At 45.0% G+C, this 17437-nt stretch overlaps 1 protein-coding gene across 9 annotated transcripts in view; it reads left to right on the top strand.

Annotated features, from left to right (window-relative positions):
- Positions 1–17437, top strand: part of AGAP1 (ArfGAP with GTPase domain, ankyrin repeat and PH domain 1) — a 305386-nt gene that overhangs the window by 259591 nt on the left and 28358 nt on the right. For all 9 annotated transcript variants that reach the window (XM_085065825.1, XM_085065826.1, XM_085065822.1 and 6 more), the window contains 2 exons: positions 1222–1312; positions 7093–7315. In XM_085065825.1, the coding sequence (XP_084921951.1) occupies positions 1222–1312; positions 7093–7315 (314 nt within the window). The remainder of the gene's footprint in view (positions 1–1221; positions 1313–7092; positions 7316–17437) is intronic.

Here is a 17437-nt window from a genome sequence, read left to right as displayed (position 1 = left end):
TTCAGGGAGGGCAGGAGAACTTCTTGAGTGAAAGTGAACTTCTTGAGTGAAAGTGTCGGTAAACACTTCACAGGAGAGAGCAAGGTGCTGAGTGGTGGTTGAGGGAGAGAAATGCCCAATAATTGACCAGAACTGTAGATCCTTTAACATCACCCACCTAACAGTTGTCTTTCATGATTTTATATTGCAAGGAAGAGACTCATATTTTTAAATGAATGCCTGCTGTCATTGCCCTCATGTGCCAGGGCAGATCTAACACCAGTAATTACCATCATCATAACATAATTTCCTTCCTATTTTGTCTTAAAAAATGGGTTTATTTCCAACATACATTTCTGAGGTGGAGGAAGATCACAGTTTACATTGCTTTTGTTGCTTTTCACACGTTCTGATATGTGGGTTAACAGGGCACAGAGGGGAAGTTTGTACATTAACACCTACATTAAAATATTAATACAAAAGGATAAAGAGTTGGCTGGTCAATGGCTCAGAGAGGTTTTTCTCTTTGAGTTTTCAGCAGAAGTGAGTTCCAGTCAGAAGAAGTGGCTGGAACAGCAAAGTGCAGTTGGTTGGACAGGTTTAGCAGGTGTCCCACGGAGGTTGTATCTCCTCATGGATATCCACAAGTCCTGCTTAAATCCCTTCAAGAGTCCATCCCTTGGTGCAGGGAGCAGTTTGCTCCTCAGGGAGCCCTCGAGGCAGTTTATTTGGGTAGACCTGACCTGCCTGTACATCAGGAGAGGCTCCCCAAGCAGAGGTCATGGGCAGGTCATCACAGAGATCATTTAAATGGGAGCCACCGGGTGAAATCTGACCTTTGGATGATGAAAAGGTTCCAGCCGCTTTTGCAAACCATCCCTTAGTCTTCATTACCACAAGCACACACATCAATAACAGAAATCGATCCTATAAAATAATATTCTTATCTCATTTATCTCAAGAAGCAAACCTGCAGTGTGGCTGCTGCTCTTGTGAAGAGCAGGGTTCATTCTCAGGCTTGATTTTCCTCTATTAGAATCCAGGCTGGAGGCCCCAAAAGCCTTGGAGATGCCAAAAGCTCACTGTTTCTTGAGAGGCAAATCAAGACTTGAGGTTCCTTGACCGTATTCATTCGACCTTGGTCTGAGCTTTGGGTTTTGCTGTTCGTTCAGCTGACAGTTGTGTCATTGAGTTCCTTTGGCTCCTTCCTTGCTGCTCATTGATTCCTTTCGCTCCCCGCAGTCGCGCCTGACGAGTCAGAACGAGGCCATGGCCCTGCAGTCCATCAGGAACATCAGAGGCAATTCCCACTGCGTGGACTGCGAAGCACAGAGTAAGTACAGCCACCTGACTCCAGCTTTGACCTCTTCTCCTTGGCCAGGACCTGGGGAACACCCAGCTTTGGCCTTCCTGGTGGTACATTCCCTAGATTGTTTGCACTTTTCTGCTTCATTGAGGAGTTTGCTTAACCAGACTTACTTGATCTTCATTTATGCTCAATATATGGCCTACCAAGTGCATCCTAATTTTTTCCCCTCATTGTTTCACATCAAATGTCAGCATTTCTGGACATTCCTTCAAAGAAAAGGAAAAAAAAGTTTGCTGTTTGACATCAGTTCCTTCCATTTCCCTCCTGTTTTGCATGGTGAGAGCACGCGTGCCACTGCAGTATTTTCAAAGAGGTAGAGCTTGATTGCTGATTTTTTTGGTTTGGTTTTTTAGGCTTACTTGTCAGAAGAAACCAAAGTCATTGCTCATTATATCTGGCTACTAGAAAACTGATTTTGGATTTTTTTTCTCCTTCCCCTTTGTGTTTCTTTCCCTTTTTTTTATTTTTTAAAACATACACTTAGTGTTCAGAAGAGTGTTCTCAGGAATACTTTGAGCTGTGCTTCACCTCACTAACCCCGACTGAGGCCATTATTCTGGTGCTCTTTAGTTCCAGGGGTTTGCAACAAAGCCACAAAAAGGAAGTTCTCTTGCTCTAAAGCAATTAGTTGTGGGAGCTGAAGGACTGAGAACTTGTGCATTTTTATCTCTTTGATATTTGGAAGTCAGAACTTTCCTTGTGATTTTTACACATGCTTAAAATGGAAAAATATTCACTTATTTTTTTCTTCAGGTGTGATTTTTATTTTTGAAGATTGGCTGCTGAAGGGTTTTGACTCCTGGTCTGAGCTGTCCTGGCATCCCAGCGTAAAAAGAACATTTATACACAAGTGCAGGTGCTTTTGCACCAATAATTTGGTCTCTGTGTTCCACTCTATGTGATTCAGCACATGCTAAGCAAGGGAGAAGGTTGGTTTGAGTGGCATTTTGGAGCCCAGAGTGAATCTTATTTATTGGTGTGCTTTCATACTGACCTGGCAGTGTTTGAGATTTGCCCCAAAGCTTTGATGTAGCTCAGGGAAAAGGCAGGCAGGGTGGTGTACTGTGTATGAGGTGGAAGGAAGAGGTCTGGGGGTGACCTACATGGATATTTAGCTCATTTGAAGTACTCACTGCTGCCTATGGTGGGAGTGGTGCTGAGTGCTGCTCCACTCTGTCTGTGCAGCTGTGGGTGGCATTTACCTAGACTTGCTCACTATATATGTATTTATAATTTTTTTTCATATATATATATAATTATGAGGGGTTATGTATGTTATGTTTTATATATATATAAGGTGTAATCCCTTCAGTGCAGATAACTTCCAGCCCCACAACATCCCTGTGATCCATCTCAGCTCTACTCAGACTCCACACTATCCCCAAGGCTCGTGTTTCTCTCCCCAGTCATGCACACATCCCAGGATTTATGCTAGATGTTTAATCAGGAAAAGGGCTGTGCAAGAAAGCAGTGCTTTTATTTGCTTTTTTGGGGATTTTTCCCCCCCAGCCAATCTGGTTTTCAGCCAGACTGTTCATGGGTCAAGCTGGCCCCCCGTGCATGGTGCCAGCAGCAGGGATGTGCCAGGAGCACATTGCTGGCAGAGGGCAGAGAGGGACAGCCCATTTTGGCAACACTCTGTCGTGTAGCTTTGGAGGGGGGATGATTTTGGAATCTCAGCTGGACTTGTTTGTATTTTCAGAGATGATTTATACCCTCTTTGACTCCTCTTGCTGTTTGACCTTCCTGATTTTAAGGCCACTGTCGTTCCTTTGGAAATCACGAGGTATTTCCAAAGCCATGGATCTGAAAATGTAAGCACACAGAGGAGGTGAACCTCAGCCTGCTGCTCTTTCTGCAGGGCTTTGCGTTATTCCCTTGCTCCCTCCCTGCCTTGCCTGGGCAGATCCTTACCCCCAGAGCACTTAACATCACAAACCCCAGCACTGCACAGAACACTCGCGTCGTTTGCATCTCCACAAAGCCAGATGTTTGGGAGCGCAGGAGTGTGAGATGTTGCCATCCCTCAGCTCTGTTCAAGAGCCATCAATCTTCCACTTCAGAAGTCTCATTCTTCCTCTTTCTGGAGCTCTTTGCCTTTTCAGCACTTGATGCAGCACTTAGTTTCACTGGGGAATTCTGCCTAGTTGGATGTTAATCCAGCAGCTGTGTGCTGCCAGCATCCTGGCCCTTTGGCAGCTTCCAATAACTAAAGTTATTCAATAAATTCCTTTTAACGTTCCCATCCCAAAGCAAGAGCTGAGGCAAGGTGCTCTTTAGGAGCTGGGGTTGGTGCCCAAGATCTGATTTCATGTTTCAGAAGGAAACTGGTGTTGCCTTTTCCCAGAGCAGTGGAGTCCCAGTGCTGACTTTGTCTGGAGACGCCACCAAAGGTGATCCAATTGCTTAGGCAAACCCAGCTAAATATCTGGATTTTGGCTCTTCCAGCCTGATGAGAGGATAGATAGGAGTCACTTCTTCAAGATATCCAGAGAACATGGAACATCAGGTCTTTGCTGTTGTAGAAGAAAACAGGGAGTGCTTAAAAACATCATGAGTTTTCAGTCCAGGAGACTGATCACTTACTCTGGTGTGTTTTGTATTAGAGAACCAAACACTAAGATAATAATTTGGGCAATCTTGTCCTACCCATTACAAAATTCAATTTTTCTCACAGAATAGAAAAGAAAAACCCAAAACACAACCTCTCAAAGAATAGGAGAGTTGGAAACTTTTCTCTCTCTTGTGCGGCAACTCGAGATGCCTTCACCCCTGCTTCTTCTTTCCCTGGCTCTTCTGCTCCTCCTTGCAGCAATTCCCTCTGCTCAGCCCAGAAATATCGCACACCTGCTGACCTTAGGAGGGTTTAGCCTTTCATCAGCCTCCTTGGATCCAGAGGGATGAAGGAGACAATGGGGAGGAGTTACTCTCCTCAGAGAGTTTTCACTCCAAATGATGAATCTGACTGAGGTGCGAGTCAGAGTGGGAAAGAGGTTTTCAGCGAAGGAGTGAGCCAAGCATTTTTGAGGATATGGACAGCTGAAAATTGCAATCTGGATATATTCAGTGGCGCTGAAAAGCTCATTTTTTGTTTGACCAAAGTAAAGCACCTCTTTTTAAGTAAAGCACCTCTAGCTGCACTGAGTGGGCTTTTTTTTCCTTTTACTGTCAAACCTGGCTGTCCACACCTACCATTGCTTATGACCATCCTCCAATTCAGAATTACTCTTACCATCAGCAGGAAAAGGGAGCTGGGTTTGTATCATCTTCTTAAAAGAAAAAAGAAAACTCCAACTTTGAATAGTTACAGCTTTCTAACCATGTGTGGTATGAATTGGTGATAACAATTTTCATTTCTGTAACGAGTTCAGCCCTTGCCTTCACACTCAGCTGTGTGTTGTCAGATTGTTGAAATTGAAAATAATATATTGGTAAAATTTCATGTAACTGCTTGATTGTTATTTTGGGGGGATCATTCAGTCGTAGCAGCTTTGGCAACTGGGAGAAGCCTTCCAACCCAAACCATTGTGTGATGCTCTGAAGCAGGTGAATATTTAAAGAATTGATGCAGTACAAGATACACTACATGTGCTTCAAGCAAGGAGAGGTGTTTGGGAGGGAGGTCAGGTCCTTAACACCAGTTCTGTCAGAATAATTGGAATAATGTAGGTTGGTATTTCATTCTCTTGCTTCATTCTGAGTTCATGCCTCTTAGAGCTCATTGCACTTTGGATTTTTGTGAGGATAACCCTGGCCTTTGCAGGTCAGGGGTTTCATTTTGAGTCACAGTTTGCAAATTTCAAATTATTATCTGCTGTGTTCAAGTTTATACCAACAAATTGCTATTTGGGTTTTTTCTAATGTAAGTTTTATGTAAGTGGTGTTTCAGATATGCCACTGGCTCCCCCAGACTGTTGGCAAAACAACAGTGTCTGAAGAATTATGCAGGAAAGGAGTTTCTTGTGTTTGTCATACCAAAAGCTTGGAAAGTATGGCAGGAGTTTTGTCTCATCTTATTTTTGGAGACCTGAAATGCTGTATAACGTAGATATTAAATTATGTATAAGACTTAATATGGACAGGAACTTTCAAACAGAAGATGTGTTTTTGTGCTGAAGTGGAATAAGATGGAGAACTTTTCTTCTTGGTGACATTTTTAGAGTTCTATAAAGTGACTGAAAAATGTCAGTCAATGCCTTCAGTGAAATGTGGGATTCCACAACTTAAGTTATCAGCTTTCCTTTCCTATTTTTTGTCCAAACATGACATGGCAAAGAGGTAGGAAATGTTTTATTTCCACATATTTTGAATGCCAAAAAGCACTTTTCAGTTGTGGGTTACACAAAGTCCAAATGAGTCTTCGGATGAATTTTTCCAGGAGAGAAGGAAACACTTTCTCTCAACTCCAAACTTCGGAATTTAGATAGGAATAAGAATTGCCTGCTTTTTTAATTAATCCCATTTTCCTGCTTGACATTTGGGGTAGTTCTTTGGGATGCAGAGAGAAAAGCATAAAAAGATCTGACAGCAGGGGAGGGAGAAAAAAACAACAAAAATTCCTCTCACGTGTCATCAGTTGCATTTGTTTAAGTAAATGTTTGTTGAAGAGAGGGCAATTCATACAAATCTAGATTTAAATTGCACAGGACAGTGGCAGAAGAGTTTTGAACCATGTTGGGAAATTGAATTTCCCACCTTGTGTTGAGTTTCTCCCAGTCTTATCCTTTGTGGGGTTGTTTTGGGTGGCTGGAATCCTTCTGGCTCATGCTCTGGAACTGGGGCTGTTAGAAGTGTCAAATTTTCATCTTGGTGCTCATCTCCCTGGTTTTGGAGATGTTAGAGCCACATGGATGGTGTAGATGGTTATTAAGGGAGTTGTACTTAGCTAGAGACATTGTTTCTAGCCTCTATTTTTTCTTCTCCTTTTTCCCTTTTAATTGGCTACTAGCAGCTCTGGATTCCCAAGGAGGAGCTTTCTCCACTGCTTCATCATCCTTTAACCCATCACTGTGGTTATATTGATGCCTTAAAACTGGTAAAAATAAGAGGCAGACACAGCAGTATAGGGGAAAAAAGGGTATTACCTTGGTTTTAATGGGATCCTTGGTGCACACTCGTCACAGGTGGAATCACCCCAAGGAGCACACCATGCACGACGTGTATACAAATTTATGGACTTCACAAATTAGCATATCTACCTAAAATCCCCCAATAAGGAACTTAACAAATAAGTAATTGTTTTCCTATTCTAATTAGCCCCTCCCAAGTGAGACCACAGCCTAGTTTACAAAAGCATGTTCCAGAGAGGAGGCTCTGTCCAAGGTTGGAGCCTCTAGCTTTGAGATAGTGGAGATGGTTTTTTTTTTTTTCCCTTTGGGAACACTCAAACTAAGCTAAATATCAGAATACAAGGGTTACAAACATGTAGGGCTAAGGCACAAGGAAGGGTACAAGGAGAGGGAAAGGGTATAAAAAGAAAAGACAAAAAAAACCTATCAGGCATCAATATTTTCATTGCTTCTCCTTTTCCCCCTAATTCAGTTTCCCTTTGACTGGAGGTGGAGCAATACACCTTTGGAGACACCCCATTTTCCAGTTTTTTTCCCCCTGCCGACCCTGTAAGACCTCCCAGCTGCCCTTTTGGACCAAACACTCCTGGAATGTTGATGTTTTCACTCCCAAACATCAACTGCAAAGCTCTGCTGGGTGTTCCCTTGTCCTGATTTGTGTCCCTTGTCCTGCAGACCCTGACTGGGCCAGCCTGAACCTGGGAGCTCTCATCTGCATCGAATGCTCAGGGATCCACCGCAACCTCGGCACACACTTGTCGCGGGTGCGCTCCCTTGACCTGGACGACTGGCCCATCGAGCTCATCAAGGTCATGTCAGCCATTGGCAACGAGCTGGCCAACAGCGTGTGGGAGGAGAACAGCCAAGGCCACATGAAGCCTTCCTCAGACTCCACAAGGTGGGTTTGCTTGCGCCGCCTCACCGCCGCTTTTAGATCCTCCCTTGTGGAAAAATCAGTGTTAGTGTCCTCCCTGCGTGCTCAGGAAGGACATGTGTCAGGGTGGGGGTGGCCAGAGGGAGTGACCTTGTTGCTTTCTGGCTCTTGGGAAGGTTTTCTCAGCAGCTCTGCAGTGTTTCTGTTCGGTGGGAGATGGAAACCTCCTGCCTGCTGCTTCCTCCATCTAAATTATCCTGTCAGGTTGTCTCAACTGGCCACAAGTTCCTGCCTCTTGGACTATCAGTTTGTCATTCATAATGTGCCCTCAGAAGCTCAGGCTCACTTGGGAATCCACACCTGGCTGTCAGGCCTTTGGTTCTGCTCAGGGATATTCAAAGTCCCACTCGCCATGGACTTGATTGCTTTGTTTTGTGTCATTTGTGTGAAACCATGAGTTGCTGGGAGGTGTGTTTCCTCTGAGAACAGCATTTCACCTGCCTCTCATAGCTCCACACAGGAAAAATCTCCCTGTGATGTGTTGTCCTACCTAAAGCTAGGGGGTTTGATGCTTAATTTGTCTGATCAGCGTCAAAGACAGATGTTTTGAGAATACTTTCCCCAGTTTTGGATCAGGTGGAAAGATCACTATACCTGGGCCACCTCCTGCAGTGAAGGGGTGGGTTTGTGCTGTTGTGTGTGTAATAAAGTCAACTGTTTCTTATTGCATTATTTCGTTAGCCCTGAAAAATGAATTTGTGGTGCCACCTTTGGTTCATCTTCGAGAATGAAGCCACTACATTAATCAGGCTACTTAGATGAATGGCTGTGCATATAAAAGTGCTCAGGGAGACCTAAAGAGAGGTTTTGTTCAGGCAGAAATGCAATGTCTGTTCTATATTGTTTGTGTTATTAGACAGGTAATACAGTGATTTCATTAGGTAGATTGAAATGAACTTTCAGTCACCAGAATCACTTTAATCCAGGGATTTTATCTTCTTGCATCTCACAAATATATGTTGCTCCTTACTGCTGAGGTGAGATGGAGCAATACCTCAGTTCTAAACAGCTGATAGGAAAAGGCTTGCACTCAATTGGAATTCTGCTTAAAAAAAGAAAAATCACATTATTTTAGTAGTCCACATTATTTTAGTAGTCATATAATAAACATCGTGAAAAATCTGAACTCCATGTGACTGTGATACAAAGAGCCCCTTCCATTTCAATTAAATAATTCATTTGGGATGGAATTTTACTTCTAGAAAATCAACTTTGTTCTCTTAGTATTTCATGCTCAGGGCTTATTTTAATTCTCCCTCTTTGTTTCTGTGCATCTTCATGGTTATATTCAGCTGATTCTGATTGTCACTGACATCATTACACTTTCTTTCTTGCACTGCAACGTTTTTGGACAAAAAGATTCATTTTATAAATAGGAATTTCTAGCTCTGTGTCCAGGTTCACGCTTATGTGATAGAAGAGGTGCCAGAAAAAGTAGAATTAGGGTGATGTGAAAATTTTCCCACAAAGCAATTGCAATCTTGCTTTGCTGCTCCCATTCCTCTGCTGTTTGCAGCAGGGACTGAAATGCAATTTTTCACCTAAATACCAGAAAGTTCTGCTTTTTCCAAGTGTGTGTCTCCTTTTGTGCTTCACTTTGGTCTTTGCTAGCATCACAATCCTGTCCAAGCTGTGGCGAGAAAGTAAGTTCTGGTTCTTCAGGTAGAAGCCATGCATGCCATGTTCTTACTGCTGTTTGGACTTTTGCATGAGGAATTCTATTGGAAGCAGCTAAAATGGACCTGAAAAGAGGGTTAAACAAACCTGCATTTTGTGATTGTTTTGGGAGTGAAGGAGGAAGAGGCAACTCTGAGAGCTGGAAGGGGACACTGGACAGGGGCATGGAATACCAGGATGAGTGGGAATGGCTTTGCACTGCCATGTGGCAGGATTAGATGGGATATTGGGAAGGAATTGTTCCCTGTGAGGGTGGGGAGGCCCTGGCACAGGGTGCCCAGGGAAGCTGTGGCTGCCCCTGGATCCCTGGCAGTGTCCAAGGCCAGGCTGGACAGGGCTTGGAGCAACTTGGGATAGTGGAAGGTGTCTCTGCCATGGCAGGGGGTGGAACAAGATGATCTTTAAGGTCCCTTCCACCCCAAACCACACTGGGATTCTGACTCTTTAATGGGCCTTTAACAGACACTTTTAGAGGGGATCAGGTGGGTTTCAGCTTTCCATGTTGTGTCTTTCTATTGGAGATGAAGCCATTAGTGGAGACCGACAGATTTTAAGAAGCACCAAAAAAAAGTTATGAGCTGCTCCACAAATCCTGAATTGCTGGGCTGGGAAGCTCAAGTAGTGTTCACAGGCTGGACTAAAAGGAACCTGAAAGTCTTGATGTGGTTTCCAAAGCAGTCCCTTCAGCCTGGGAGAGGTTGGCACTGATTACTCTACAATCCCATGTGTTTCTGTGGAGAAGAGGGAAGGGATCCAGGGAGATGGGTGCTTGGCAGGAGGAATTGCCAAAAGGCTGTTCCAGGTCATGTCATAATTAAGGAGTCTTACTCAGGAAAATGTCACCAATATTTCTGAAAACAGAACGGTGCCAGGCTGTGAGTACAGCTTCCATTCAGTAATTTTGCATGCTCAAAAATAAGATATTATCCAATTTAAAACGTCATCATGGCCTGCAGCTTCCTCATGATCGGGCAGCTCAGATCTCTTGCTCTCTGTGGCCAGGGACAGGACTTGAGGGAATGGCTGGAGCTGTGCCAGGGGAGGGCCAGGCTGGATATCAGGGAAAGGTTCTTCCCCCAGAGGGTGCTGGGCACTGCCCAGGCTCCCCAGGGAATGGGCACAGCCTGAGGCTGCCAGAGCTCCAGGAGTGTTTGGCCAATGCTGTCAGGGATGCACAGGGTGGGACTGTTGGGGTGTCTGTGCAGGGCCAGGGGTTGGACTCAATCCTTCCAACTCAAGGGATTCTGTGATTAAACTACATCAAGTATTCAGATATACCACACTGCTGGTCTACTCAAATGTGCTTTAAACTCTTTATTCAAGCAATTAATGAGAAAAGATAAACCTGGACACTTCTTTGGAAGGCCAGAAAGGTTCTGAGACTGGAGGGTATGTAGAACTCAAAGCCCAAGAGCTTTTTAACAAAAGGCATTATCACTCCTGCATTCATCAGGGATAAATTGCCCAGGTATATCCTCTAATACTAATACATTCCAGGTCACATCAAGTTGGAGAGTCAAGGAACTGGTCTGGTGGGAGGTGTCCCTGCCCATGGCAGGGGGTGGAGTGGGATGGACTTTTGGGCCTTTGCAACCCAAACCATCCTGTGTTTCTTCAGAGAGATCTCCAGGTCATTTGGCACCCCTGTGGATCAAAAGCAACACCCAGGATGCCTCTGGCACTGAACAGGAAGGTTTTGGGAGCACTGGTGTGGTGAGATCCCCAAGGAAGAGGCACAGGGTAAAGCAGGGGCACGAGGCAGGGCTGAGTGTGTTGCTGTGATTTTGGGGAGGAAGGAGGAATAAACACAGGCTCTGGTCAGCACAGAAAGTTGGGGAAGCGACAGCAAACCCAAGCACAGGCAAACACTTGAGTGTGAAAGGGAGCAGGGAGCAGCTGGCCCCTGAGCAGTGGTGTCCGTGGGTCCCTGATTAGGTCAGCTCTGGAAAGCTGGTAATTGGTTCCAGCAATTACCAGCAGCCCCGAGAACGCCGCTCAAACTTCGGGAGGCCTGTGACAAATTGAAGCTGACTGCTGGTGAAGGAGTATCGACTTCCCATTCCTAAACAGGGGGATCATTAGTCAAGAAAAGCATCTTTTAATTACTCGCAGGAGGAAAAAAAGAAAAAGAGGGAAAAAAGGAAAAAGATCTTTCAGTATGGATCCTGCAACAACCGCCAGGTTTTTTTTCCAAGTGTATTCAACATTAAATTTATTGTCTTGGAGGGGAGGGGGTGAGCAGAGGGAGTTTGCCTGCGGTCCCTCCTTGGGTAATGCGGGTTTAATTTGGAGTGAGAAGTCAAATTAGAGTAAATCAATGTTGCGACAATTAACTGGGGCTGGGGCTGAGATCAGGATTTTCCCTCTAATTGCTATTGATACTGTTTAAGCACACTCTCACAACGTTGCTTTGGAGTGGTGTGGCACTGGAGGAGCCCTGTGGGGCAGAGCTGCTCCGTGGAGGAATGTTGGAGATGTGGGGAAGCCAGCTTGGGAATTCTTTGCCTTTTCCGCTGGTATGTCCGTCTCCTAAGAGATACTGAGCTTTTTCTGGACATGCCTCACATGTTTTACTTTGTCCTCATGCCCACGTGGCTTCTGGTTTGTGGACTTGTTTGCCACCATCAACTTCCAGAGGTGGTGTTGGCCTTTCCCAAAAGAGACAAGCTGCCTCCATCCCTCTGCCCACTCCAGGAGATGGTTATCTGCTCCTTCACCCTCTTTCCCTGAGCTCCCAAGGACTCATCTCTGTCTCCTGGGAGTGCTGGGATGATGTGCCACCTCCACTGGCTGGAAGTTGCTGAGGGCAGGCAGTGTCATATCTATCCAGGCACCATCCCAGCCACATTTTTTCTTTTCCTACTCCAGCTGTGCCAAATATCTGCATTTGCTACATACAGATAGGGCTCCACCATTTCAGTGTCTTTTTAAAAACATTCATAAACAGGTGAAACGTCCAACTCCATTAAAGCTGTGGGTTTGAGGTGAGGGATGAGTGGCCTGCAGGAGCTCAGGCACAGTTTTAAGCTCTGCTCCTCAGCTGGGGCTTGGAGCATGAGCAGCAGTTGTGCTCAGGTCTGTTTGCACAGCAGCCTCCCTGTTTATTCTGGCCACCAAAGGTTACAGGAAAATCCAACACTGGCTGAGCAGCCGGGAGTTGGGAGCCGGCAGTGTCAGAATTGACTCTCACCTTATGAGGGAAAATCCAGTTTGATCCTTGCTCACTAATGAACTCAATTTAATGGTGTCAGGGACAACATTATGCAGCTCCACTGTGTTTAGCTGAGTTTTACAGTCTTGCACCAAAGCCTGGCTTGTGCTGCTCGCTGGGGAGTGACTTGGATGAAAAATATTAGACCATGCCTCCCATGAAAATACTAATCCATGTCTCCTTTTTTTGTAAAAATAATTATTCCTTCATCATAGATCAAGGGCGAGCTCAGGGAAACAGAGTATTTCCAATCCTAGTGTCATGTCCTGGATATTGTAGGGCTGCTGTGTTCCACCTCTCCCTCATTCCTGGCTCCTTTTGGCCATCAGTTTGCTGTTGTGGTGCTGTCGATCCTGGATTCCTGGCATAAGGAATAGCGTGGTAAATGGGGCCTGGGGGAACACAGGTACCTCTCTATCCAGCACTGTCAGCTCTGCTTCCTTGGCGGATCTTGGCCTGATGAGGTCAGTGTTCTGTGCCTTTTCAGTGCTCCTCCACGCCTGACACCTTTCCCGTTCCAGGGCTGGGGGAAGGGGGTTTTTAAAAATAAATTTAAAAAAAAAAAGAAAGAAAGGAAAAAAAAAAGATTTTATTGTGAAGGGCTGACCAGAACCCATCTGCAGTTGGGTGGCATCTGCTCCCCACATGTCACTTCCCTCATTAACAAGCAATTGAATTAATTAAATGCTACTCAGAACACGCATAACAAGCTACCGGCAGTGTCCAAATTAGCACTGATAATCAAGGATGATTTCCTTTATTATCCTGCTAAGTGGTGTGCAGGCTCTGATCTCCCTGTCTGCCCTCATCTATTTACATACCCCCAGCTTCTGCCTTTAGAAGCTGAGGTTATCTTACCTAGTTAATTTGCCACGATCACCAAGCATGGCGGATTGATATTCCTGCCTCTGCTGAAGCAAACCCCCTCCTTTCTCCCCCTTTTCCTTCCTCCCCAAGCCTGGTCCTTTGTATCTCAAGCTCACTGATAAATTAAAAGCCACCCCTGTGGTCTCTCAAGTGAGTAATAGAGGCAGAAATTTCATTTTGCAACTGGCTGATTTAATGATCCAAAGGGTAATTAATGGCCTGATTATCTTAATGTTAAATATGTCCGGCAGCAATTACTGTGACCTCCCGCTTGTCAAGGTCCAGGCTATGCTCTTCTTTCAATTAAGTTCTCTGGGGCTTAATGGTATGAATAAACTCCTCTGATTCTATCATTCCGGACTCTGAGATTTAAGCGAGCTGGGGGCTCGTTTGGAGTTTTAATCAGCCCGTCTTCTACTTGAGCGATCAGAGTTAACAATTATAACAAGGACAGTTTAACTTTCTTTCTTTCTTTCCACACCCCCCCCACCCCCCGCTTTCTACTTCTTTATAATTTTTTTTTATTATTATTATTTTTTTTTTTTTTAAGCACTCGGAGGGGATTTTGTTGGCGGCAGCGGCGGCTTTGCTGGGCCAGTCTCTCCCGATATAAATTATCATGTGAATGCCGCTGTTTTTCCATTTGACAGGCTTAATTAATTGGCAGGAGCGCCCGAAAATGACAGTGCCACTAATTGCAACTCCAAGCCCATCTCTGTCACGGCGGCACGCTTGTCAGCGGGCATGCCCCGCTCCTCGCCGCGGCCGGACTCTGTTGACGTTTCCCATTCCGGTTTTCACATCTCGTCGGGAAACGTGATGGGATGTGATAGCCCAAGATGTGCCTTTGGCTTTTCCAGGCAGGCAGGCCGTGTGCAAGGATGACATTTGCTGCCAATAAAGTTTAGACAGCTGGGCTGCTGCTGGCCCAACAGCTGCTCGGGGAGCGCAGGTTGGACTTAAGGTTTGGCTTAAGGTTTCCAGCGAGTCTCAGGAATGAGGGGGAGATTTTGGGAAGGGATCAATAAAAAGCTGCTCCTGCTCTTTCTGGTGGCTGAACTCCACTGAGCAGCACGACTCCCAGTGAGCTGGAGTTGTATCAGCTCTGTTTTGGACAGCAGATATTTCATGAAGATAATGAGGAAAATGGATAAATTATTAGTTACGGCGGCACTGCGTTCTCGAACGCAGACAGAAATACAAAGACTGATTCATTGCTGCCAGTAAACTCCAAGATACAGCTGGAGGAGTGAACCCGTTCTGACAGGCTGCACCGTGTGCTTCCACATTGGGTTGGTTTGCAATTAAATTTGAACCAAAAAAAAAAATTGTCACTCGCCAGTAGCTTCCAGGAAATGCATCTAACAGGAATAGGTAAGTGAGGCAAATGGAACGTCAGCTTGGGTGGCTGCTGGTCAGACTTCACCCTTTTGGAAGCTCGCTTGGGTGCTCAGATATACTCCAAAGAGGAAGAGTAGTAGTAGTAGTAGTAATATTCTGTTTATTGTCCGTGCAGCTGCTTGGCAGCCCTTGTCACCCAGGAGCTGATCCGGTGGAACACCACTGCCTGTACAGCAGCCTGGGAGATGCCTGGATGATTAAAAATCAAAACAAAACAACCACAACACCCTCGACCCTGCTTGTCCAAGTTAATGAGTGCTTTAGATAAAATGCTCCCCGGCTCAGCTGCACCTTTCTTGTGTGCAGAGCTGCTCTGAGAAGAGCTCAACCACTTGGTAAACAGGAGCCTGGTTTGCAATAATTATTACAATTGTTACTTTTCTCGGTGGTGGTGAAAGAGGAACCTGCAAAGGAGGTGTTCCTGTCTCCTCCTGCAGATTATTAAAGCATTTATTAAAAAGCAGAGGTGTAAAAGCAACAATACTGTTCTTTTTAATCTAAATATCATCAGAACCACTTCATTGAATCCCTGCAAGTGTCCAAGGCCAGGCTGGATTTGGCTTGGAGCAAGCTGGGATAGTGGAAGGTGTTCCTGCCCATGGCAGGGGGTGGAACTGGATGAGCTTTAAGCTCCCTTCCCACCCAGAGCATTCCATAGTTCTGTGATTCTCTCATGAGCAGGGGGCCAGGGGCAATGGCCAAGCTTGGAACACTGAAGCCAAGTAGAGAAGGGAAGAGCCTTCAAGGAGCTTTGCTTTCAAACAAGAGGAAGAGAAAGGCAACAGTCTCTATTTTAGCCAATTTTTGCCATTTTCTTACAAGTCCAGAGACATTTGGTGGATTTCTTCTGTAATGTGCCATCCCCAGAAGTTGCAGAAGACACTTGTGGTTTTGAAGTATCCAATGTGAATGAAAAAAATGAGAAATCCACTCTGAATACATCCACAAGACCCCTAGAAAGATGTCCTTGAGTGTGTTAAGCTCACAGGTCAGAGCTGTTGGAGGACATCCTGCCCCTGGAGGGTTTTGCAGCCGGGCAGTGATAGAGACTGAAATGTTTTACCTTGGAGGTACAGTCAGCTCCAGCTACCTTTATTGTGGTGAGATTCTTGACAAATTTTGGTCCTCCTCCTGTGTTGTTTTGGCTGCCATGCTGAAAAGTGCCAAGTTAAGCTGAAATTCCATAGAGAAAGGAGTTGATGAGCTGTGAAACTCTGAGAAATTTGGGATTTGAGTTCAGGACTCAATCAAGGAGGATTTTGGAGGAAACGAGCGTTCATAAATTGATAATCAACTGTAGAAAACATGATTTTTTTTTTGTTTGCTAGAGTAAGAAGCAGTCTGGTGGGTGAATGCCTGTCCTGAAGGTCTCAAAACCGTGTAGGATCTTGGCTTCAAACATAACTTTCAGTTTAGATATGGAGTGATTATTTCTCTTTTTGTGTTAGTTCTCTCCCAAACACCTACCAGAGCTAGAGGGGTTTAAAGACCAATGTGTTTTCACTGGACTTCACATCTGCTTGGCCAAAAACTACTTGAAAAGGTCAACTCACTAACAGAGAGAGAACCATCACTGTGTCTATTAGAAACTGCTTGGGCCAGTGTGGAACTACAACAGAGGAATGGAAGAGCTAATTAAAACAAAATTTTAATTTCAAATGGGAAAAAATTGGATGGTGTATTTATAACTTGAGGGGAAACGTGGCTTACATCAGGCTGATGGCCAAAAGCCAGGATCAGTGGAGTCAGATGGCAGCCACTGTGGGTTAGCTTTTCCTCAGAAAATTCCTTGGTATCATTAGCACTGGAATTAAACTGCATGCCACATGTGTGCCACATACCTGCTGCTGCACAGCACCTAAGGAATAAATATGGAGGGTTTCATCTTAAATATGGCAAGCTAAAAGCAACTGGAAAATGAAGTTTGCTGTCTAAAGCATTGGGCAGCCTTCCCAAGGTGCTCTTTCACCAGTTATTCATCAGTTGTTTCTGAAAGGAGAAGCATTGAACACTTGTTCTCAAAATTCATTTGTTTGTGAGGCTGAAACTTGTAAAAATAAAAAGGCCAAAATAAAGACATTGAGGAAAAAAATGCCCAGTGCCAATCATCAGCTATTATGAGGTGCCCAGGTCAGATCCAAAGGCTCATCCGTGAGTATTTTAGGAAGTACTGTGAATCAAGCACTTGAAGAAACATCCAGCAGGTTGAAAAATACCTGTTCTGTTAGAAAGAAATCTTATGTAAAATATTTTCTTTTTATTTGCAGCTTTTCTGTGTAGTTGATGTTTAACCTGTTCCTTTCATTCCTCCTGCCCTGAGGTCACATCTGCCTCTCTGTACACCAGCTCTCCCCCAGGCAGTTTAACCAAACATAATTCAAATTGCTTTCTGGACGTGGCTGTAAAACCAGTTTATTCCTGGTTTGTGCTGGGGGAGCTTTGTTTTATAAATTCCTTTTGCTGCTTCTGCATTTTCTGCTCTTAAGATTGTGATTGTGATAAACTAATAGTGATTAAACATGAGGAGGTGGGAGGTGGTCCTTAGGCTCCCTTTTCGCTGGGTGGGATGTCATAGGGTGGTTGTGGACAGCAAGCTCTTGGTGGTTGTCACCAGTGCAGGTGGGTTTTGCATTCCCTGCTCCTCCCATGTTGTTCTGCCCGTTTCAGCTGCTGGGATGGATTTGTTTCAGCTGCTGGCACAGCAGAGCTGTGGCTGAAGGCAGTGGTGGGGATGCTGAGCAGTGCTTTGAACACAGGCAGTGCCTCTCCGTGCTCCTGGTGGCTTTGCTGGCCAGTGACACGAGGCACAGAAGCAGCAGCATCCCCTCGCTTTGGTCCTGGCTACAGAGCCTGCAGGGCTCCCTAACAGTAACTGTGACCAACTTTCTTTTGTGCTTTTTTCCCTTTTTTCCCCCCTTTGTTTAAGACTG

This window comes from Lichenostomus cassidix, chromosome 7, assembly GCF_008360975.1.
Source record: "Lichenostomus cassidix isolate B80296 chromosome 7, HeHo_3.0, whole genome shotgun sequence".
NCBI classification, from domain to species: domain Eukaryota; kingdom Metazoa; phylum Chordata; class Aves; order Passeriformes; family Meliphagidae; genus Lichenostomus; species Lichenostomus cassidix.
This window is presented reverse-complemented; position numbering and strand designations above follow the sequence as displayed.